The 26,181-nt window shown below is 38.4% G+C and overlaps 1 protein-coding gene across 1 annotated transcript; it reads left to right on the forward strand.

Annotated features, from left to right (window-relative positions):
- Window positions 1-2,388: 2,388 nt before the first annotated feature.
- On the forward strand, window positions 2,389-26,181 carry gda.L (guanine deaminase L homeolog; the record flags this gene model as incomplete). Its single annotated transcript, NM_001089605.1, is given in 11 exon segments — window positions 2,389-2,524; window positions 11,192-11,280; window positions 12,492-12,663; window positions 14,324-14,411; window positions 14,791-14,896; window positions 15,071-15,098; window positions 15,972-16,079; window positions 20,586-20,693; window positions 22,975-23,072; window positions 24,320-24,387; window positions 26,054-26,181. Coding segments are annotated over 11 exon segments (1,101 nt in total), but the record flags the coding sequence as incomplete, so codon positions are not given.

The following is a 26,181-nucleotide window of genomic DNA, read 5'->3' on the forward strand; positions in this document are numbered from 1 at the left end:
AATTGCAGGAACAAGGAACAAATAACATGCAGTCAGATTCACACAGATCAGCTAGAATTCTCATTTGAGGGTTATTATGCCTAGTAATAGAGCCACTGGCTTTGGAGAGCTGAGAAAAGTTGTATTCAAAAACACAAAACTATAAAACCCACATTTCATTACAAGGCAACACAAGAACCAGTGCAGTCTGCATATTCTTATTATTAATCAGCCTTGCTTCTATGTTCATTTACTATTCTCCCTAAGCTTTGCCTCCCAACAGCAGCCCAGAGCAGACTGAGCATGTGAATGGTCTTGGTCTTGTAAAATGGTCTAACAAAGTTACAAGACCCCCTTTGGCCAAGCATAAATTATTTGTTTAATTTGACTTCTTAGGGCAGTGACACACAAGGAGATTGCTGGTGGTAAAACCCATGTGTCGCTCCAGTCTCCCAAAATCGCTCTTGTAGCGATTTTGGGTGACTGGAGCGATACATGGGTTTTACCACCAGCAATTCACAATATTGCCTATGGGAAAGCTTTTTACTGGAGAGTGCAGGAGATTAGTTGCCCAGAGAAGCATCGATTTATCGCTAGCGATTAATCTCCTGGTGTGTCACTGCCCTTAACCTCTGGGCTAGTGCAGTATGTTCAGAATACAAAATTCAGCATTTTCTAGCTTTATTCAAGTTTAGACTTTAGTTGCCCTTTGAAGGACAAACTGCTAGACAACATGGGCACAGAGTGCTGAACAGACGGTTAGCTGATGACCCACAATTCAGAATTTAAACATTGGATCTAAAGGCATTATACACAGAGCCGGATTTCTTTGTGGGCCGACCCCTAGGCCAAGCGGTCTGACCAGGTGGCCGCGCGGTCCTAGCGCCCGCCTACACATCTCCTTCCCAGCGCTCCAGCGAAAAAACGCTGGCGCAGATGGTGTATTGAATGGGGACGCACACGTCCCCATAATGCGGCTGGGAGGCATGCCTATAGTACCTATGCACTTGATTTTAAGAGGCTTTGTTTGGAAAATAGTATTGCTTCCCATATGGTGTGCTTTGGAGTGTTTTTAGGTTAGGTTAAATTTGAATAGTTGAAACGCCACAATTTTCTCAAAGCTCAGAATCAGGCACAAAACACTGAGATTGGCTGACTCTACATCACTACTACAGCTAAAAAATTCATTTGTTGGTTCAAGAACAAAATTTTAAATAGTAGAGTGAATTATTTGCAATGTCATTTAGAAATAAAAAGTAAACCATAAAATCATGACAGAATCCCTTTAGTATGAAGCAAATTATATGATCTGCAGGGACTGGGTCACTTATTAAGACCAAGGAGAAATGAATGTAGAAATGCAGAAAATGTTGGTTTAGTTAGAAGCAGAAGAAAGGGGCCACTTATTCTATCAAAGCTATGCTGCATTGGATGCATGCCTTTCATGCTGAAATGTCTAGTATGACAGGAACACTGTCGCTCAGCAAACTACTTTAGGGCAATAGCACACATAGCATTTTCAAGTGACTATATCAGCATATTTGGTACTGGTCATGCCATGCATACTGTGCTTACAAAGAACAACAGCTGAATTATATTGTTCTTGTTTTTCCCAGTAGAAATGTGCCATTGTCAGATGAGCCAAATGTTATGCAGTTAGTGAGTTGGTGTGAAATACTAATAATAAACTGATAAGGAATGGGCAGCATTTACGCCTAAAGGAGATTATATTGTCACGGCAAGTGATGGCAATGCCTGGTGGAAGAAGGATATACATTTGGCAGAAGAGGTAAATTAATGGGAACTGATGATTATTATTGGAAGAAACCTCTCTAAGGGGAAAAAAAGGGGTCTCTGGGTAGTTTGAATTGGTTTAAATGGAGTGTAGACAACCTGAGCTGGAGCAGTCCATGCAGCTGGATGAAATTCCAAGGATCTGGGTTTTAATTCAACTAGTGATTCATTTTATGCTATATCATATATTGCTGGCTTGAACAATGGTATTTAATGTTAGAAATGTTTAATGCATATAATATTGAATTAACTCTGTGGCGAGCGATGGAATGCATGTTGCCTCATCTTTGTCTCCGGTTTTGCTTGTCACTCAATTTTCACAACCTTCCAGCCTTTACTGTGCTAATAATTAATCAGCATACAGTAACAAGTCAGCCCTAGCTATATTCCTGTGGAGTATCTGGCATGAAACACGTACCAGCTGAAATCCATTGCAATTTTTAAAAGTGGGTGGGTCTGACAATTTAAGCAGTGGATATTAATTGGAAATACTGTTCATATGATGATTTGGTTGCCTCTCCCTTTCAAGCAGGTGTGGCCTGACATCTTGCCTTCATATATTTGTGTAAAGACAGATTCTTCCAATACTGCGCAGCTTTTTTCCTTCGTCTTGAGCGAGATCACAGGCAACTGCTGCTGAGTCATGGACACTGTGCAGCAGGTCTTCAGAGGCACTTTTGTACATTCAACCCAGACATGTCCTATGGAGGTCTTAGAAAACCATATACTGGGGGTTGGCAGCACTGGGAAAGTAAGTATGTTTATTCTATTGCATTTTTACATTGTTTAGATGTATGCAATAATGCATTAAGCATCTCTGTAACCTGTAGCATATCTAGCAGTCTTTAGTTACCCCCCTGATTTGTGTGTGTGTGTGTGTGTGTGTGTGTATATATATATATATATATATATATATATATATATATATATATATATATATATATATAGTATACATACAACCACTTATAGTAACATCCATTTGATTTCATTTGCACTTCTCTATTCCTGTAAAATACTGTATTTCTGTATCAAGAATACACTGCAGTATGAAAATGTAGACTTTAGATTTAGGTTTTTTTCCCCCAAATGTTATCTGTTCTTTGCCTCTGTGTCTGTTATTAGTTCAAGCCAAAATGTGAAATTCCCATTTCTCAATATTATTTTACTGCTGTATGCAACTGCTGTAAAATCTTTATGGCACGATTTTTTCTGACCCTCTATGTGTGGCCAAACTGGCCGAAATCTGAGAATGTGTAGTCAGAAAAGTATAAAGGAATAAAAAAAAATAAAACATTATACAGAGTATATGTATTCCTGTGGAGGACCCTAGACCTTGTTGATCACGGCTATCGCTTTTTGTTAAGCAATAATTGAAGCCATTATTTGGAAACCCATTATCCAGAAAGCTCTGAATTACGGGAAGACCATCTCCCATAGACTCTATTTTAATAATTAAATAATTCAACATTTTTTAAAATGATTTTCCTTTTTGACTGTAATAATAAAACCATGTGTTTAACTTGAACCCAACTAAGATTCAATTAATATTTATTGAAGGTAAAACAATCCTATTGGATTTCATTAATGTCCAAATATTTTTTACTAGACTTAAGGTATGGAGATGCAAATTACAGAAAGACTCCTTATGTGGAAAACCCTTGGTCCTGAGTATTCTGGATAACAGGCCCCTGCCTTTAATTTGAACAGTTTTGAAGGACTCTCACTGTACCCGCCCTCACCCAATCTGAACCCGGCCCACCTCAGCTCCTCCATTTAAAGACCCGCGGCCGAATCACCCCGCAGTGACATCACGATAGGGGTGGGGCAGGAGCGAATCTATAAATGGTAGAGCCAGAAGCTGGAAGCCGCCAGTGTTAAATCGAGCGGGGAGAAGGAACCACTCAACCCGAACCTGCCAACAATCTGAAGATTTGATGCGTCAGCTGGCCCGAACCCGCCGACCCACCGGTTTCGGACTTGCCCACACATCACTACTTTTATCCCCTACTTTTTTAGGGCTGGACTCCACAAGCGTTTTTGGACGAATCGACGCCCACCAACAATACGCATGCGACTAGTTGGATGGTATTGCATATGTGATGATATAATTAGACTGAATAAAAAGTCAGAGGTAACAACTACATTACATCCGTCGCGACACGGCTGTTTGATGTGGATGCAGAAAGCAGCGTCTTCCAAACGTTTAGTTGTTAACTCCGACTTTTCATTCAGTCCAATTATATCTTCATATGTGCGTCTCCATCTGACTTGTCGTGTGCATTTTGTCGGCGGGCATCAATCTGCCCAAAAACGCTTGTGGTGTCCAACCCTTGAACTCTGATGTGTTTCTACACTGGACACTATACCTAACCACATTTTCTCCACATTTTAGGTTTGGTATATATTATCTTTGTATGCTGCAAACCCCCCTTTTATCTGTTCTTTTTTTGCATTCGGAATAAGGAACAGACAGATAGCTTTGAAATATGTGTGAAATTCTTAAAAACATTTTTGACTTAGCCTAGATGGCCTGCAGGCTGGGCCTCCAAAAATATATAGCATATCAAAGGGGAGCAGAACCAGTTTGGGACTCGCTGTATTAGGAGCCCTACAATGTTTTAACAAGTTTTGTATTCTGTAAAGGTGGAACACCTGTAGCTGAGTCACAGCCATGCAGCAACTTTTAATTACTGCAGGAGTAGAAGGGAATATATATGCACATTGCATGCAGATCACTCTGCCATGTGCTGTGAAGTGAAGGCAGGGCTGTTTGCTTTTAGAGCAGGTATTTATTTAAAAAGATCAAATATGTAGCTTAATATACAAGTTAACAAACTATAACAATGCTAATGAGATCAGATGTTTGAAAGTATTTTGTTTCTGACAAGATACTGGTAATACCAGATTTCTGTATAAAAAGCCAGCTGACAGCAGGATGCTATGAAAAAAGTATTCCACTGCAGTCTCTAGTGCTGATCTCTTTTGGTTAATGTTTTGTTCCGTGACTGCCAACACCTTTTAATATATAAGGAATAGAGCTTTGGCATTGCACAAAGACATGCCTCTGCCAAATGCAGGACACAACTTGCTTTACTTATGTGTATTTGAAGTTGCCATTTGTTTGTATATATGATTAATGCACCCCTGAGGTCACACAATATTTCAGCCAAATGGTTGGCAAAATCAATAATTATCACAGCATTTTTTTGCCCTCACTTCATTACTTGGATAAGGAAGAGAGGAGATTGATCAATACACACTCCCTGTCCCCCTTCCTTATTATTAATAATTTAGTCTTTGCAAATGCATACATTTTCAAAAGTAAATGGGCTTTTAGTTACAAGGTTATGGCCATAAATTTTCAAGTTAAACCCCATATGGTGGCCCTAACTGTTTACCTCCTGACATATTGAATTTGTGGTTGATTTATTATCTCTTGACCAAAATGATCACCCAGATTGGCACCCATTTTTAAAGGCAAATACCTGCCATTAAATGGATAGGAGTGCAAGAGATGCAACCAAATGGAAGTTTGGACAGTCTTACTGCAGAATAACATAAAATTATACTCACCAAACTTTTTCTGCCCCAAAATGTAAAAACATCAGGTGAAAACCTGATACTCCATACAGTTGAAACTGGGGCAGCATTTGTATTAAATCACCTCAACAATACTGTATATGCCAGTTCTAGCAAAATTATATTGAACACCACAATTTTGCACATACACAAGTATACTGTATATATGGCCGATTTTAACAATTGTTCTATGTGTATGTTAGATTGCTATGACATTGCCTTAGAAGAACAATATACAGTCATATGAAAAAGTTTGGGAACCCCTCTTAATTCTTTGGAGTTTTGTTTATCATTGGCTGAGCTTTCAAAGTAGCAACTTCTTTTTAATGTGTAACATGCCTTATGGAAACAGTAGTATTTCAGTAGTGACATGAAGTTTATTAACAGAAAATATGCGTCATAACAAAATTAGACAGGTGCATAAATTTGGGCACCCCAACAGAGATATTACATCAATACTTAGTTGAGCCTCCTTTTGCAAATGTAACAGCCTCTAGATGCCTCCTATAGCCTTTGATGAGTGTCTGGATTCTGGGTGGCGGTATTTTTGACCATTCGTCCATACAAAATCTCTCCAGTTCAGTTAAATTTGATGGCTGCCGAGCATGGACAGCCTGCTTCAAATCATCCCAAAGATTTTCAATGAAATTCAAGTCGGGGGACTGTAACGGCCATTCCAGAATATTGTTCTTCTCCCTCTGCATAAATGCCTTTGTGAATGATGCTTGAACATTATCCTGAATAATTTGTTGATACTGGGTTGAATTCATCTGACCCTCAACTTTAACAAGGGCCCAGTCCCTGAACTAGCCATACAGCCCCACAGCATGATGAAACCTCCACCAAATTTGACAGTAGGTAACAGGTGTTTTTCTTGGAATGCAGTGTTCTTCTCCTGCTATGCAAAGCACTTTTTGTTATCACCAAATAATTACATTTTTGTCTCATCAGTCCAAAGCACTTTTTTCCAAAATGACTGTGGCTTGTCTAAATGAGTTTTGCATACAACAGGCGACTTTGTTTGTTGCGTGAGTGCAGAAAGGGCTTCTTTCTCATCACCCTGTCATACAGATGTTTTTTGTGCAAATTGCACTGAATTGTAGAACGATGTACAGATACAACATCTGCAGCAAGATTTTCTTGCAGGTCTTTGGAAGTGATCTTTGGGTTTTCTGTAACCATTCTCACAATCCTCCCCATATGCTGCTCCTGTATTTTTCTTGGCCTGCCAGACCTGGGTTTTACAGCAACTGTGCCTGTGGCCTTCCATTTCCTGATTACATTCCTTACAGTTGAAACTGACAGTTTACAGCTTTTTGTAACCTTTCCCTAGAACCATGATACTGAACAATCTTTGTTTTCAGGTTTTTTGAAAATTGCTTTGAGGATCCCAAGCTGTCACTCTTCAGAGGAGAGTCAAACAGAAACACAACTTGCAATTGTCCACCTTGAATACCTTTTCTCATGATTGGACACACAAGCCTATGACGTTCAAGGCTAAATGAGCTAAGCCAATCAATTTGGTGTTGCCAGTAATCAGTATTGAGCAGTTACATGCATTCAAATTATCAAAATTACAAGGGTTTCCAAATGTTTGCACAGCCAGTTTTTCACATTTGATTTCATTTCATACAACTGAATACTGTTTCACTAAAAATCTTTGTTCACCTCATAGAGGTGCGTTCGGACAGAGCAGGCAGATTTCAAATATTGGCATGTGCTATAGCCGGATTTCCTATCCTCATAGCTAATATTTATATCCCTCCCCCCTTCGCAGAAACAGTACTTCATGACTTATATCAGACACTGATGCAATTGCCTCCCGCCCCTGTGTGTATCATGGGTGACTTTAACAATTGTTGTAACCCTCTGTTGGATAGGCTGTCCGCTCCTCCAGTACATACCTCTAAACTTGCAGATTGGGCCCGGGCGTACAATTTGGTGGACGTATGGCGCTGGAAGTACCCGGAGCGCAGATAATGCTCCTGTTATTCTACTACCTATCAATCATTGTCTCGAATAGATCTCGCTCTGGTTACCCCGGATCTCCTCCCCAAAGTTAGAGAGGTTGGTTATTTGCCACGGGGAATCTCAGATCATGCACCTTTGCTCCTTTCGTTAGATCTCCTTTCCGACCCCGCACATAGAACTTGGAGGCTGAGACAATACTGGCTGAAGGTCCCTAGTGTGATCGGGGAATCCGCTGCTTCAGTTGTACAATACTGGAGTGTGAATCATGGCTCTGCGGATTCCTCGACTACCTGGGAGGCTTTTAAGGCAGTTTCCCGGGGTACCCTAATGGCTGCAGTGGCCAGAGCTAGAAACACCTCGAAAGAAACTCTACAACACCTAGAATCGGTTGTTACCCAATCTGAAACGGCTTATATTGACAATTCCACACCACAGACGCATGGGGAATTTGCTACTGCCCTTAGGCATCTCAACTTACATAGGGTAGAATTGACTAAAAAGCAACTTCTACACGCCACCAGCACTACGTTTGCTTACGGTGATAAAAATGGTAAGCCTCTAGCTTTCTTAGCCAATCCTCCTAATGGGACTTCTGCTGTCCCCAGGATCCTCTCCTCAACAGGGGTAATGTTGACCTCCCCGCCTGAGATTGCTTTGGAATTCAGTAAATTTTACTCCTCTCTCTACACCTCTACTGCGCATTACTCTAATGCTGACCTTCATGAGTATCTGAATGGGATTCCCATTCCGAATATTTCACCTCAGCAAGCAAAGTACATGGATTCCCCGATTTCTCCTCTTGAGATTGCTGAGGCCATACTATCCTTTCCTTCCGGCAAATCCCCGGGCCCAGATGGCTTTGTTATAGAATGGTACCGTATTCATATACGCGAGATAGTTCCCAAATTGCATGAGACCCTGATGTATGCCTTTGAAAATTTCTCTCTCCCTAACACGTTCTCAGACGCGGCAATTGTGGTCATCCCCAAGCCAGGGAAGGATCCCACGCTGTGTTCCTCTTATAGACCAATCTCATTACTCAACATGGAAATTAAAATTCTTGCAAAAATTTTAGCTAAGCGTCTTGTTAAAGTTGTGTCTACAGTGGTGGACCCTGATCAGACCGGTTTTATGCCTTCTAAATCAACCAGCTTTAACCTGAGAAGATTGTTCCTTAATTTACAACTAAAACATGAAAACATGGGCTCTAGGCTGGTGGTCTCATTAGACACGGCGAAGGCGTTTGACTCTGTGGAATGGCCATACTTGTGGGAGGTTGTTACTAGGATGGGTTTTGGCCCTTCCTTTACAAAATGGCTTAAGCTGATGTACAGTGAACCGAAGGCATCCGTCAGGGTCAATGGCATTAATTCCATCCCGTTTCACCTTACGAGAGGTACTCGTCTATACAAAACAATAGAGGAGAAGGTCTCACTGTATGCGGATGATACGCTCCTATACTTAGCAGACCCTCATGAATCGCTCGCCTCTGTTCTTGGGATTGTCAAACATTTTGGTACGTTCTCAGGCCTCCAAATTAATTGGGACAAATCCATACTATTTCCCCTTGACGGACAACTTCCAGTAGAGATGGCTGCGGACTGTAACCTCAAAGAGGCAGACCATTTTAAGTACCTAGGGATAACGGTGCATAAAGATCCGACATTATTTTTGCAGCATAATTTGTACTCCTTACACGTAGATTTAAGGACACGCTGGCACACTGGACCAAACTTCCTCTCACGCTAATAAGCAGAATAAATATATGCAAAATGATCTATCTTCCTATATTTCTTTATGTACTGAGTAATACCCCCTGCCACATACCCAAAAAAGCCTTACGTGATATAGACCGAACGCAATCTGAATTTATTTGGGGGAACAAAACGACCACACTGTCCAGAGCCACTCTCAATGCTCCACAAGATCAGATGGGACTGTCCTCTCCCAATTATGAGCTATACTATTTTGCCTCCCAGGCCTCACATGTAGCCGGTTGGAAAGTGTTTGACGCTGATAACCCGGCATCCATAATAGAGGCACTGTATCTCACTTCTGTGGAAAGCCTGCATAATGCTTTATATAGAACTCGAAAAGATCTTGGCGCTTTACTGACTGTAATGGATGCCACTAAGAGAGCCTGGGATGCAATTGTGCTAATCACTAAAGCTGCTACTGCTCTGTCTCCGGATTCACCTTTATGGGGTAATAGTAACTATCCACACTTAGCCACGTTCTCGGAGGTGGGAACATGGACTAAATTTGGTCTTAAGCGGCTGTCTCAAGTTTATACTGATGGCGCTCTTCGCACACTGCCTGATTTTCGGCAGGTTCTCTCTCTGCCTGACCTGTCCGAATTCCGATATAACCAGATCAGTCATCTTTGCTCAGCACAATTCCCAACCCCTCCTCTGCACCTACAATACACAGGGATAGAAAAATTGATATCTCAACCCACCAAGGTCAAGCTCTTGTCCAATGCATATAGACACTTAATTTCCAATAGATATGATCCCCGACCCAGGGTGAAGTATAAGTGGGAGAGTAGTGGGGTCCGTATCGACCCAGATGATTGGGAAGAAATCATAGACAACCTATATGTCCCATTAGTGAGTGTAAGAGACAGGCTCATACAGTTTAAGATCATGCATCAAACTTACCTCACTCCTCAGAAACTATTTACGATGGGGAAAGTAGCTTCACCCAGCTGTCTACGATGCGGTGCTTCTGTCGCTAATTTCATGCATTTAATGTGGGATTGCCCAGTGATACTTAGATATTGGAGGGCAATTGTGAACTTCATGGCCACCGAACTGGATCTTCCCCAGATACTTGACCCGGCTACTTGTCTTCTGGGTCTCCTTGACTCCGTGGTACCTAGAGTACACACCAGATGCCTGATGAGATTGCTTTTCTTTTACGCAAAAAAAGTTGTTGCCCTTCACTGGATGGGCCCATCGCCACCGACTCTGACTAGGTGGATTGGACTAATTAATTTGCAACTGGAACTGTACAAGCTCACCTACTTGGCACGCGGATGTCCAAAGAAATTTGAGAATATTTGGAACCCTTGGCTCGAGTCGCCAGCCACCTTGACCAACCAATGATAGTTACTTTTTCAGCCGTACCTCTTTTCTCTACTCTCCCCTCCCTTTCTTTCCTTTCTAACTCGCTTTACTTCCTTCTGTTTTTTTTCTGTTGTTAAAATTCAATAAAAATTAACCTTTAAAAAAAAAAAAATCTTTGTTCAGAAAACGCCCCAGTACTCAGATGTTCCTGGGAAATGAAAGACATACCACTGTTATCTTTTTTTTGTTGAGTCAATTATTATGCAGACTGAGAGGGTATATGACTGTATATTGCACAAAACTGTTTTTTATTTAGGATTACCAAATGTGCATACTACTAAAAAAGTTTATTTTTCCGAAAATGGTTGATTTAGATGAAGCAGGGTTTTACACATGACCTATTATATGTGATGTATTTTTATAGAGACCTACATTTTGGGGTATAGTTTAATTTAATACAATTTAGCTTTATAGTATATAAACCACATAAACATGACCAACCTGGACATTACCTGTGGTCCCCTTCTCATTGTCTTATACATAACCAGCCTGTCAAATATAGTATAAGTGATGTCACCCATCTCCCATGACTAATTAAAAAATATAATGTATTCTAATATTCTGCGTATCTTTGAAATAAACAGATATCAAAAGGCTCCTGGGATATATCTTTGACAAAAGCACTTACCTAATTTTCTAATATTTTCACTTTTTGATTATTATTTTTTACAACTTTGATTATATCCTACCGGTTTATATTTTCACTATGCTGTATTTACGATTTTTTTTTTTAATTTCAGATTTTATTTATAGAACATACTAAGAACGAAGCGCAATTGGCTCTGAAGTGGAAATTTGATAACAGCAAAATTGAAGATCTTGGCCAGAAGTAAATTTCTCTATATTTACATTTATTACTTGGCATATCTTTCCCAGTTTTAGTGACTATACTGCTGGCTGTTTATAAGGTTTACATTCACAATTTGCTGGTTTACATCAAGTTTAAACTTTTTTACTGCAAATTCAAAGGTATGTTATATATATCACTCATATACAAAACAAAAAAGTGTATTTAATTAAATAGTTATAACATACACTTTTTTAGTGTCAGACACAATAAATTCTAAGCTGCAATTTGTATGTTGTACCATAACATGGTAAATGACAGATTGAAACATTTAGTAAACTACACGTCATTTATTACTTTTCCCAGTTTCAGTGAATATACTGCTGCCATTTCAATAAAATTCACGCAGCAATAAATAATCACCATTACTTGATTTGCAAAGACAAGTGAGGCCCTAGTCACTACATAGAAGTTTAAATCCACAACTGGAAATCTAAGGAACAAAAATTATATAAGTCAAAATCCATAAGGAATAAACCATAAATTAGCAATAGAAAAATGACTTAGAATATTACCCTTTCAACTACGTCATAGTAAATATTAATTTCACTTTACTGCCATTGAGTGAGGGAATTTATAATTTCACACTCCAGCTGAAACAATGAGCACAAGAGTACATAAAGGCCAAACCCATAACTCCAGTAATATTTATATATATTTTGTCCAGTCCATATATTCTTTATTTTTGTATTTATGAGATTTTGTCCAGGACTAAATATTTCTTCCTGTGTATTTTATAGCTCAATTAAAAAAACCAGAAATTGCAAAGTTTTCTGCCATTTACTAAAGCACTTTTTGATGTTATTATGTCATAAGAAGCTATTCAGCAGTCTTTAAAAATTATTGCATTAAAAAGACAGAATATATACAGTATTTTCAGAATACATTTTCATGGAGATTAGAAAATTGTCCAAAAAAGTCCAATTTCTTGCACTGTGATATCATGGAAAACTTGGGGGGAGGTGGATGAGCGAGCAACTGGGGGAATGGCAGAGAAGGCAATGGGCCAAGTACTTCCTTGGGTGCCAGTACTAGTTGTCCTGGCTCTGGCTTCAAATGAGACTCATAAAAAATATGTTAATTTAATAACAGATGTAAATTAAACAAGAATTAAAATAGAATACGTGATGTTAACTTACTAAGAAGCTGCAATCAATCAACCTTATTTACCTGCATTTTTTTTCAACTTCTAGTGATTTCTTCATGCCTGGAATGATAGACACTCACATACATGCCCCTCAGTACCCATTCTTAGGATCAGGAATGGAACGTCCGCTCCTAGAGTGGTTAGAACATACTACTTTCCCAGCAGAAGAAAAGTTCTCGGATCTAGATCTTGCTAGCAACATTTATGAAGCAGTTGTGGTAAGGACTTTGGTTTGGGGATGTTATAATTATAATAACAAAGTTAAAAGTTTGTCGTTTCTAATATACACAGTGGATTGGTGTGGCTTGGGGTGGCTATGGACAAGGCTCGGTGGGGCTGAGGTTGGCGTTAGACCACTGCAACACCTAGATCCCAACTGTTCTGCTGTTTTGCTGAGCCCTATCCAATTACTCAGGAGAATTAGTTGAAAGAAATAAAATATGTATTTAAGTTCCTTACCTGTGAACAGGGGCTTAAAATAGCCCTCTGTACTATTTAGGGTTGCTGACAATGATTCAGTGAAACACCACCTATACAATTTGATACATTTTGCAGTCAGGAAAGGTTGGTAGCGAAATGCTTTAGAATGTGTTTAATTGTTTTGAGCAATCTAGCGCCATTCTGCTAGCAACATGCATCTGAATAATTAATCCCAACAACAAATTACAAGCAGGGTTTAAGAGCTAGGACTTTTTTTTGTTTGTTCTAGCATAAATATCATAATTGTCATGATACCAAGCTGTCACTTTCATAAATTAGCCAGACTATTATAGTGAGATCAATAGATGGTGCTGTTCTGCTGGAAATCTCTCTCTCTCTCTAGTATCTGTCTGCCTATCCTTTCCAGTGTTGGACTGGGTGGGTCATACCTTCTGGACTCCCCTCTGCCACCTCCACGGGCCCCTCACCCCAGGCAAAAATCCACCTTTGTCGCCCTCCCCACAGCCAGCTCCTACCTTCTTCATGCGGCTGTGATCAGCAAGGCAGGGAGGTCAGGAAGCAGTGCACTAAAACAGTGGCTCCTGCAATGTAGGGAACAGGTCTCATCTGGCAGGGTCCACTTGTGCTGGGGCCCACCAAGTTTTTTCCTGGCAGCCCAGCATGAACCTGATCCTTTCCTTCCTCTCAACTTGTTGGCACTTCAACCATGTTCTTCCATAGTAAAGCTTTTCCACTTCCGGCTGCTGTGAGCCTCTTCTATTCTAAAACAGGGTCTAGAATCAATATGCCCCATTCTGTACATTATTTATTTTCTAAACCAAAGCCTAAATCTCCAAACAAGCTCTTAAACTTTATTTAGTTCCTATTTGAGATTCTGTCTGGTCATTTCTTAATCCCTTATTAAATCCAGTGCAGAATATAAATGGCCCCATAGTAATATTTTCTAATGCATAATATGGCAAAATGCATCACACCAATAACATTCACTTGTACAACTAGTCTTAATGTGTGTTTTTAAAAAATATTTACATTTGTATTCTGCAACACTCTGGCTTGGAAATTGAACTGCTAAGGTTGATAAGGCTTAATTAACCTAGCAGCCAGTCAAAATGGATGAATAGCAAGAGGCCTGAAATTAAATAAAAGCGGAAGAAATGTGCATAAGAATAAAACTGAAATCTCACTTGCTGGCTGGAATTAGTCAGGCTTATAATTAAAAAAAAAACAACAAAATGATATAATAATGTTTACCAACTGAAAATCTGCTTCTTACAGTATGATTTATGACATACTAAAGGTTAATTTAAAGGTGGACTTCCCCTTTAAGAAAATCGTTTTAGTGCAAGGAAAATATACATAGCTTTCACAGATTAGCTATTCTGTTTATTTTGTTCAATACTGCAATGCAATGCATTCTTTATGCCTTCTTCATTACAGCAAAGAACACTAAAAAATGGCACAACTACGGCTTGCTACTTTGCAACAATTCACACGGATGCTTCCCTTGTGCTGGCCGATATTACAGGTAAGAAGGGGTGGTTACATGTAGGATAAAATATATATATATTTTTTTATTTATTTATTTTGGCCATTGTTTTAAAAAGATATATATATATATATATATATATATATATATATATATATATATATATATATATATATATATATATATATATATAGACTAATAAACCAGTCAGATAAAAATTCAGTCCTAAAATTGTAAGAAAAAACAAATTAAAGCTTTTTTTATCGATCATCTTGAATAGTTGAAATCTAAATTCTCAAATACTGGGCCCTTGATTACTTGGGATCCTGTGAATCCTCAATAATGTTTTCCAATGAAACCTCATATGTGCTTTATTACGTTCACATTTTTTTTTATACACATACTTTTTGCTTAACAGATCGCTATGGTCAAAGAGCATTTATTGGAAAAGTATGTATGGATAGCAATACAATATACCCGGAGTATATTGAAAGTACAGAAGAATCAATTGCAGAAACACAAAGGTATTATACATACATACACTGACATCGCTTTGTTCATTGTGCATTGTATGCTATTTTGTACTGCAATTCTATACATTCCAGTTTTGGGCTCATCCAAAACAATCAATAACATTGTATGGCATTCTGTACAGATAAGGAAGATTCATTATTTCTATTTATTTTACTTTTTTATAGATTTGTTGAAGCAATGCAAAATATGAAGGTAAATATGCAAAGTGTAGTTATTTGAAACATTTTATTAGAACAGCAATTTCGTTTTCCCCCCAAGGCCTGCCATAGTCCACATCCACAAATGTAATTAAAGTGTTAAAGGTGCATACATCAAAGTCAGATAAATATTTATCCTCTACATATAACTTTTTTGAAATCACAAATCTAATACTATAGTTAGAAGTGTAGAGGCACATCATACACGTGCACAGATCTATTGAGTGTCCTGGTTCCAGGGATCTCATTGAATCTTTGCATCTGTATGCTGCAACTAACTGACTGCACCACAAGTTGCCATCTGCTGGTGACCCCAAGAAAGACACTATAGGGGGCACCACTGCCATTGATTTGAATTGTTTCCTCCATCCAGAAAGTGTGCTGTGTCAACCTGCAAATCCAGTAGGGGATAACATTTTGGGGCAATAGTGATTTCCAGTATCCTTCTAAAATCAGACACAGTATGGCTCATTTTCTTACCCTCACGCAGTGAGCATAGTACAATTTCGGACATAATCGCCATTTTGTTTCACACAATGCACCAGTTTTTCCCAAAATTCATGTGTCATTGCACTCAGTGAGGGAGCTGAATAGAAAACAATTGTGTCTGATTCTTGTACCCGGCATCTGATTGGTCAAAATAAATGCAGTTGAGCTGGTACAGCAGCCGTGCAGTAGGAGGTGCAGCAGAGGTGTTTCCGAGGGAGAAAATGAATTTATGCCAAACCTTGACATTTAAAATTGAATACATTTAATGAAAGTTAAGAACTGTACATTGCTGTTTATTACATGGTAAATATGTACAGTATGAAAGTTGCACTTTTTGTTTCTAGTTTTGTTTTCCTAGTTTTCGATTCTCTCTTTTAAGTATGACAGGGTTAAGCCTATTATCACACCTCGCTTTGCAGTTACTTGCAGTGAAAGGTTGCTGTGTGAACTTGGTAGGCTTGCAGACAATTATGGGCTTCACATTCAGGTATGTTAAACTATTTATGTAAAATATTGCCTGGAGAAACGTGCACTTTATTATTGTTCACTTAACCACTAAATGTATCTGTTCTTTATAAGGTGGTTCCTGGATCTGTTCATTTGAAATTTAGTTACAGCGTTAGCTTTCAGAGGTAGAACTTAAACACTGCCACTTTCAGTTTGTATTCAAGTTGATACTACTATTTACAAGGATGCGTCCATGGAAGTGCAAAACTGTACTTTTATGAAACAGTGAAAGTGTAACACAAGTACACTGCTGAGCAAGTTAACAAACTGTTAATGACTACAGTGTTGGACTAGCATCCCTGGGACCCACCAGAAATCCCAAGTAAAAAGAGAGGTTTTTGCCCATGTGAGGAAGAGTTTATTGCAATAAAAGGAGCCTAGGGTGACATCAACATTAAAGTGAGTCTTGGATGCCATCTAGGGTTCTGCCAGGGGTAATCCTCGGTTGCTTGTAGATGTATGTGCTAAAAGACCTAAAAGCTGAAAATTCTGAGGTAGACATTGTTATATCTCCAGTTGCATCTAGAACAGTTCTGTCCAACATCTGTGTTACAGAGGGCAAGATTTTTTCTGGCCTACATGGTGGAGGGCCGATAATGGAAACGATTGTTGACCACTCCCTTTTTAAAACCACACTAACTTTAACCCACACCCATGTTATCACAAGAAATGTTAAGACCATGTCCACATTGGTGGTAGCACACCAAAAAAACAAATGGTTGGTGCTCAATGCAGCGATATCAACCATCACTCATATGTGACACATATTAAGACATAACCTTAAATCCATATGCCTCCTCCACCCCTGTGGATAACATAGCACCCCCCCAGCACATAATAAAACACAGTGGCACCCCTAACAAGTACTTCCAAATGCAACAAACCCATACAGGTTCACCAACCACAGGCAGAACAAGGCCAGCAGAGCAGGGCACACACAGGCATCATAGGGCAGGCAGAGTATGTCAAACACAGGCAAAGTAGGGCACATACAGGCATGGGCATCCACATATAGGGGCAAGGGGGGGCACAAATCACATTAACCCCTACAGTTCCTTGTCCTGCTGCTCCAATGTATCCCCCACCTATCCATGGCCTCACTCTATTCACTCTATTCTTTTACCCTTTTCCTTCTCATTCTGTTGAGTTACCCCCACACTCACCTCTACGTCTCTAATAATTCTCTGCCTCACTCTATTCACTGTCCTCTTTACCCTTTACCTTCTCATTCTGCTGAGTTACCACCACACTCACCTCTCTGTCTCTAATAACTCTCTGCCTCATTCTATTCACTGTCCTCTTTTACTCTTTCTTTTCTCATTCTGTTGAGTTACCCCCACACTCACCTCTTTGTCTCTAATAATTCTCTGCCTCACTCTATTCACTGTCCTCTTTACCCTTTACCTTCTCATTCTGCTGAGTTACCACCACACTCACCTCTCTGTCTCTAATAACCCTCTGCCTCACTCTATATATCACCTATCTGTCTTTAATAACTCTCTGCTTCATTCTATATATCTGTATAGATAGAAATATCAATAATAATATAATATATATCTTTGCACTTCACCTCCATATCTTGCTCCTGTCCTGTATTCACCTCAAGGAGTTTGTGTCACTAATAGAATGGTAATGCTATACATGTGCATCATTTACTACTTTATGGGGCACATTTAATAAGCTCGAGTGAAGGATTTGAAGTAAAAAAACTTCGAATTTCGAAGTGTTTTTTTGGCTACTTCGACCATCGAATGGGCTAGTTCGACCTTCGACTACGACTTCGACTTCGAATCGAACGATTCGAACTAAAAATCGTTCGACTATTCGATCGTTCGATAATCGAAGTACTGTCTCTTTAAGAAAAACTTCGACCCCCTAGTTCGGCAGCTAAAAGCTACCGAACTCAATGTTAGCCTATGGGGAAGGTCCCCATAGGCTTGCCTATGTTTTTTGGATCGAAGGATATTCGTTCGATCGATGAATTAAAATCCTTCGAATCGTTCGATTCGAAGGATTTAATCGTTCGATCGAACGAATAATCGTTCGATCGTTCGATCGAAGTATTAGCGCTAAATCGTTCGACTTCGATATTCGAAGTCGAGCGATTTTAGTTCCTGGTCGAATATCGAGGGTTAATTAACCCTCGATATTCGACCCTTAGTAAATGTGCCCCTATATATTGATAGAAAAGCTGTTGTTAGGTTTGCGTGGAACCAAAATATGGGTACAAGTATTTTTTGTAATACAGGTATGTGACTGTTATTCAGAATTCTCAGGAACTGGGGTATTCCGGATAAGGAATCTTTCCGTAATTTGGATCTTCATACCTTAAGTCTACTAGAAAATCATGTAAACATTAAATAAACCTAATAGTCTGATTTTGCTTCCAACAAGGATTAACTATATCCTAGGTTGGATCAAGTACAAGGTACTGTTTTATTATTACAGAAAAAAGGAAACAATTTTTACAAATTTTTATTATTTGGATAAAATAGAGCCTAGCCATAATTCAGAGCTTTCTGGTTAATGGGTTTCCAGATAACAGATTCCATACCTGTATGTTTTTCTTCCTTGCCCCCCCCTTGGAAAATTTTCTGCGGACACCCATGCACACAGGCAGAGCAAGCAGAGTATGGCACACATAGGCAGAGCAGGAGACAGAACCACACAACTAACTGATTAGTGCCAGTGCTAATGCCAGTGCTGTTCCTACAGTTTATATGGGGTGTAAACAGGTGAATAATGCAGGCACTTACAGTCTGAGGTTTGAACACTGCATGTTCTTACAGGTATGAAGAATACAGGGTCTTACAGGTGTGAGCAATAAAAGGGGATTGCAGGTATGAAAAATGAAGGGCTTTTACAGCCTGCATCTGAGGTGTGAACCTTTGTGTAAGTTAAAGCTTACACAAATGTTAACAATCGCAGCAGCCAGACTTTAATGGAGGGCCACACAAGGAGAGGACACGGGCCATATGCGGCCTGCGTGCCACCAGTTGGAAAGCACTGATCTAGAAGATCCCTAAATAAGTGATAGAATATGGCATCTTAAATTCTTGCATTGAAAAAAACAGAAGTTTGCACACTTTGGAAAAGATTATCATATATTTGAGTCCTCCACACTCCTCCATACCTCCTCCCTTTCAATTAGAACTGGAATGGAAGCAAAAAAGTTTTAGGTGAGACTATAAAACTCAAATCAAAGGCAGGAATGCAAAAGTAGAGAGTTAATCAGTGGCTGGGTCAGTATGACCTTTTTTCCTCGCTTAAGTCAGAGAACACAACCAAAAAATTGATTAATGTAACATCATAATTTGAAATAGTCTTTGGACAGAATGTAACAATGCATTACGATGTTCAACCAATTTATTTAGCATTTACCAACAAAATGCATTTAGAGGGGACATGCAAGCACTATTAGTCACATGCAGTGGTATAAGTGCAGAAGAAGCGCACCCTGTGACCTTTGGGGGGGGGGTCTATGCATTTGTGCGACCCGTGATTTTGTGGGCATTGTGGATCACCCGCGATTTCACCTTAGGAAAAATCTTGCAGGATGACCTGAGCCAGCATTCCAGTTTTTTCAGCTCAAGTTTTTTATAATCACATTTGGGTTTGGTAAATTTTTTTCCGAAAAAGTTTTTTCGAATTAAAAAAATGTGCAAAAAAAATGTGCAAATTCCTAGAAGTATAATGTTTGTAACTTATTTGTTCTTTTGTGTTCTTATTATCTAGTTTTAACATTTGTGAAAAGCAGATCATTTCTTGGGTAATATTTTATTTTCATATTGAAAATGCAAAAGCATTTACAAGCTTTTTAGCATATTAGATATTAGGATGTCATCGTGCCTTGTGCAGTTATATGGTCATGGAACCCCTTGATGATTACTGATGTGCTTATATTTTGTAACAGGATGTGAATGATATTCCCTATATTGCATATATGTTATATACAGGTATGAGACATGTTACCTAGAAAGCTTGCTACTTGGGGTTTTCCAGATAATATATCCATAATTTTGATCTTCATACCTAATAATCATTTAAACATTAATCAAATACAACAGTATTGTTTTACCTCCAATAAGGATTAATTGTATCTTTGTTTGAATCAAGTACATGGTGCTGTTTTATTAATACAGAGAAAAAGGGAAATCATTTTAAAAAAAGTGAATTATTGGGATAGAATGGAGTCTAATTTTCTGGATAATGAGTTTCTGGATAATGGATCCCATACCTGTACATGAAAAAGAAACTTAAAAAAAGAAAAATGTTAGCATGCATGTGCACAACTGATCTGCCAGACTAGGGGTAGGCAGAAGACCCTTAACAGGTGTCTGCCCAACACCCCCCTCTTGTTGTGCCCTAGACAGATGCCTCCTCTGCCAACCCCTTGTTCTGGCCCTGATGTTTACTACTGCAAACTGTTCTCTCTTCTGTGTCTATGTATTATTTTAGCATTTTATCACTTTAATATTTTTTCAAGAGCCATATAAGTGAGTCTGTAGCAGAGATTCAAGAGGTGCTGAATTTATTTCCTGAATACAATAATTACACTGAAGTGTACAGTAAGAACAAATTGTTGACGAACAAGGTGAGTCACGTCCAACAACCATATTCTAATCTGAGACAATATTAGTGTCTACTCATTATAATTATCTGTGTATAAAAAAATATAATTGTTCATATTTAAGCCTAAGGCTTGAGACATTGCTATAAAGAGCCCTTTTAGCCCTCTGTATATACACATTGTGTTTCAGTGCATCATCTACCATAGTTTTGAAACTCACCACCATTGCCATTTTTAAGAAACATTTATATCAGACATTGCAGACTAGTAAATAAGAGCATACATGCCCTGTGTGCCTATGCTATAAGCGACCCCAAGTATTTTACCATTTTTATCCCTAGTGTAAGATTATAGCAATAAAAAGGACATTGTTATTGGACAGTGGTTTTCTTACAACCTATGTAAGTATTGGAAGATAACAACAGGCATACATTTCCACTGACAGTAAGAGAGTCTAATAAAGTCTCCCCTGCTCTGTCAGTAATCCTGCAGGAACATTACAGGCTTTGAACGGCCATGTTTTTTGAACTGTAATTGCTCTTGCTTCAGCTACTGTAAACAGGGGTGGGGGTGTAAAGTAAATAAAGTAAACAGTCTCTGCAAGCCTATTGAATTTATGGGGTAACTCAAATAAAAATTGAAAGCACCAGTGTCAGGACACAAGACACACAGTACAAGGTATTGTATCTAATAAAAAATCAGTAATGTCAGATTCTGAGCTCTTGTAGGGAAGAAACACAATATTAAATGTTTCCCATTATTATGTTAAAAGACAAATTAACTTTACATATAGCCTTGTGCATATGTTCTACAGATAAATTTCATTCTATGGTTATAGAAGTGCCAATACATATTGCATTTATAGTACCACCTGCTGGACCAAAACAGTTTGAATCAAGATATCAAACCTCATTATACATACAGTAAGGGGCCTATATATCAAGCTAAAAAAAAAATGGCATTAACGTGCACTTGCAATTGCTTTCGTAAACAGGGCCTATTGTGTTTACCCAACTTTGTGAAGCTAACGGTTTTAGATGCAGTGCAGATTATGATATATTTTTCTTTCTGTCTAGGAAACCAAAGAAATGTTTTATCTTTACCAGTCCATCATATAGGCTAGTGCCATCTGGACTGATTTTGTTGACTGCAGTGACTGCATTGAACAATAAACTATAAAGGATGTACAGATATGGGACCTACAGTATTATCCATAATGCTAAGGGTTAACTTGGGGTTTTCCGGGTAAGGGTTTTTTCTCCAATTTGGATCTCTGTACTTTAAGTCTGCAAAAAAATTATTTAAACAATAAAAACCTCAAAAGGATTGCCTTTATCTTAGTTAGGATGAGGTACGAGGTACTGTTTTATTATTACAGAGAAAAGTGAAATTCATTTTAAAAATGTGACTTATTTGATTATAATGGAGTCTATGTGAGATCACTTTCACATAATTTTGGAGCTTCCAGGTTTCCAAATAACAGATCCCATACCTGTACAAAGAGTCTTTACCAAGGTAGAGTATTGTTGGTATGGTAGGCTGCACATAGGCATTTCTGCTAATGCCAAAATAGGTTAATATGGAGCTACCATACAAATATTTTTCTACCCACCCTTGGTTCAAGTTACACATCTATAAAGACTAACATTTTATACAGACAACAGTCATTTTAGTCATATCGCTGGTTCAGACACATGGCTAAATAGTATTCTGTAACTTCTATTTTTCAGTTCTGGAGGTACTAAATTTCATCTTAAAGAAGAAGGAAAGGTCCAAACCATGGAGGGTGCCAAATGTTAGGGCACCCCACAAGGATTATAATGACTGGGCTGGTGCTCCTGTTAGAAGAAAACTGCACCAGCCTGGGGTACTTACAAGCAAGTGATCCTTCTTCTTTCTTCAAGATCCAGACTAGTAGAGCAATAAAGCAAGCTGTTTTGTTAATGTCCTGCTTTTAACTCTACTGCGCATGTACAAATATGTGCAGAAAGCAGGAATGCTCACTTGCAAGTACCCTAGGTTGATGCAGTTTTCTGCTAACAGGAGCAACAACCTGGTGTATTTACAATCCTTGAGGGTGCCCTAATATCCCCCATTGATTGGACATTTCCTTATCCTTTAAGTGATCTGAATGTGGTGTTGGAGACCTTGATTTAATCCAAGAAACTTTATGTAACTTAATTGCGATACTGATATATTGCCAACATGTAACCCATGCATAAGCAACATGCATTAGGTTTAGAAATTGCACAACTGCCATCATGCAATGCTGTAAATAATGGTTGCTCTGTATTTTTACCCATAGACAGTGATGGCTCATGGCTGCTACCTCTCAGATGAAGAACTATGTATGTTTAGAAGCAATGGCGCTGCAATATCACATTGCCCTAATTCAAACATTTCGTAAGCAAGGTGTTTTTGTAAATATTTTGAATATGAAATATTGAGCATATGTATCCAACATGCCTTTGCACACTGTTCTTGCTAATGAACACATTGGCATTACAAACCAAAGAACTACCCAATATAAAGGTATTACTGGGTGATGAGAATGGAGAAGTACCGCTGAGAATTGCACCATTTAAAAACATGCATATGCACTGAAGTGGCATGATATGATAGAAATATTTGATATATTTTTTGATATATTTTTAGATCAGTTAATACAGAGATCATTGCACGGTTTGCACCTAACAAAGGGACCTGGGACTTCTAGTCAGAATTTATCTTGCTTCAGCACATCTGTTAGGGTCGCCTCTATCTGCCGTTGTTTTAAGGCTCTCAACATTCCTTTGGATTTTTATTTTGCTCTTTAGAATACTTGCAGTAGAAACAATAATGTCACAGGAATAATGCGTAGGCTGTCCAACTAGAAAATGTAATGAATGAAGTTAAAGAAAAAGCATGACTTTTGACTTAAAGGGATTCTATCATAATTTTTTATGGTGTAATTTTTATTTCTAAATTACACTGTTTACATTGCAAATAATTCACTCTACCATATAAAATTTTATTCCGACCAAATAGTGTATTTTTATAGGTGTATAGGCTGGCAGGTAATTTTGCCTAATCCTGTGCTTTTAAAAAGAGTCAGCACTTAATGAAGGAACTGCTTTCAGACTGGCTATTGTTTCTCCAACTCAATGTAACTGAAAGAGTTGCAGTGGGACTTGGATTCTTACTATTCAGTGCTATGCTGTTATCTTGTGTCAGGGAGCTGCTATTTTGTTTTCTTCCCATTGTTCTGATAGGCTGGTGGGGGAAAGAGAGGGGGTGATATCATTCCAACTTGCAGTGCAGCAGAAAAGAGTGACTGCAGTTTATTAAAGCCCAAGTCACATGACTGAGGGCACCTAGGAAACTATCAACATGTTAAGCCACAAGTCAGATTTCAAAATTAAAAAACATCTGTTTGGTCTTTTGAAAAATGGATTCCAGTGCAGAAGTCTGCTGGAGCAGCACTATTAACTGATGTGTCTTGTAAAAAAAACATATTTTCCAATGATAGTATCCCTTTAAGATGTGTCAACCCAATATAAAGAAGGTACACATATAAGGAAGTTCCAGACTATGTTTTTATAGTATAAAGCTGATGTATATGGATTAGTGAAACTATTAGGTAGCTAATGGCATCTTTTTGTTTACCATAGGCTGTGCAGTGGTCATCTTGATGTATGCAATGCAATAAAACAGAAAGTTAAAGTGGGCCTTGGAACAGGTTAGTTGAATATATGTCTGTGAGTAACAGCACAATCCTCAATCAGATGTATATTTCAGTCCAAGTTCTGGCAAATTCTGAAGAGATGGATGTTGACATTGAAATAAATCTATTTTGATTCAGAGACCAAGTTGTGCATCTGGGATTCTGCTATAGATGTATTGGTCTGGGTCAGGGGTAATACTTTTTTCCACTGAATGAATGCTGTGACATGTTGTGCTGTGGTATTCAGTGTGAATTTGCCTCCGTCTGTATGTGTTTATAACTTTGAACTTTAAAGAATATATATGCTGTGAAAAAAAATTATTTTCAATTTCTTTTTTCGTTTCCAAGATATAGGTAATATGGGACTACTGCAGAAAAGTTTATATCAGAAACGATATAAGTCCCAAGGCCTCTTAAAGTAAAAACAAATTAATTTATTGATATTCACATTAAAACAGTATCTAGTACATACCACCCCACATATCCCACCTTACGCGTTTCGCACCCTCCGGCGCTTAGTCATAGGTGTATCTGATGTGAATATCAATAAATTAATTTGTTTTTACTTTAAGAGGCCTTGGGACTTATATCGTTTTTGATATAAACTTTTCTGCAGTTGATTGCCTTGGGAACTGGGGCGGGTCCCTTCGGCCTGGCTAAATAACTATATGGACTCCCGATTTTGAATTGATAAATATGGGACTACTGCTAAGATAATGAACTATGAATAAACAGCACTTGCTGATCATTTTGGCCAACTGTCTATAGAGTTGATACAAACTTCAAAGTAGATGTTCTATGGTTATAAGTTATGATTATGTATTGCTATTGACAGCAATGTTTGTCTGTCCCTTTCTATTATCTGCTCTAATGGCTCAGACTGTTGATACAATGTAAGACAAGGCAGCTGATTAACAGACCTGTCTTTGCTGGTGAACTAAGACTTTTGCAGCATTGTTTTAAAAGTAACAACAAGGAGTTTAGCAAATGCTGCTTTCAATAGCAGCTGTTTTTACAAATAATTTTAAAAACACTGCAAATTTACAATAAATGTATATTGGAAAGTTGCTTTATTAGGCAAATGTTTATTTTGGGGTTGACTTGCCCTTTAAGAACATTTTGTATAACACACACACATATATAGATATAAAGGCCCTAATCTGGGCCAAAATGTTGGATACACAAGTTTAAATAAAGAATACTGTTTCACTAATTTTGGAACAGAGGTTTCAGAGCATTTTTTTAGACAGTTGCAACTTTTTATGCTGGAATTTGACACTGCATTCAATAAAATCAATATACAGATTTATAATACTCCAGATTTTACTAAGCAATGTCTGCTGTTCAGACAGCAATATGTGGTGTATTTATACGCCATTTTTAAACAGCTTCATAAATAGTCCCTAAGGATGTATATTTACAGATGGCATTATGGTTTGATACTTTTGGTTGGAATAATTCCAGCCTATTGTGAATGCTGTATGCTCAGAGTAGCAGTTGGGGTGATGGGTAAATGAGACCAACACTATCAGGTCCAAATGTCAAGGGTTTCTTCAATATTTTAAAAAAACAAAAGTGGGCAGCAAAGTGTCAGTATAACTCTAAAACCAGTATTGTGATTGTTCCCCCAATGAATAATTAGCAACTATAAAACTAATACACACATCTCTCTCTCCCATAGATATAGCAGGAGGTTACTCTATTTCCATGCTTGATGCTATTCGCAAAGCAATAGAAACATCAAAAATTTTGTTCATGGAACGCCAGAAGAGACGAAAAGAAAGCAAGACAATACACAATAACCACCAC

Source organism: Xenopus laevis, chromosome 1L (assembly GCF_017654675.1).
Source record: "Xenopus laevis strain J_2021 chromosome 1L, Xenopus_laevis_v10.1, whole genome shotgun sequence".
Lineage (NCBI taxonomy): Eukaryota > Metazoa > Chordata > Amphibia > Anura > Pipidae > Xenopus > Xenopus laevis.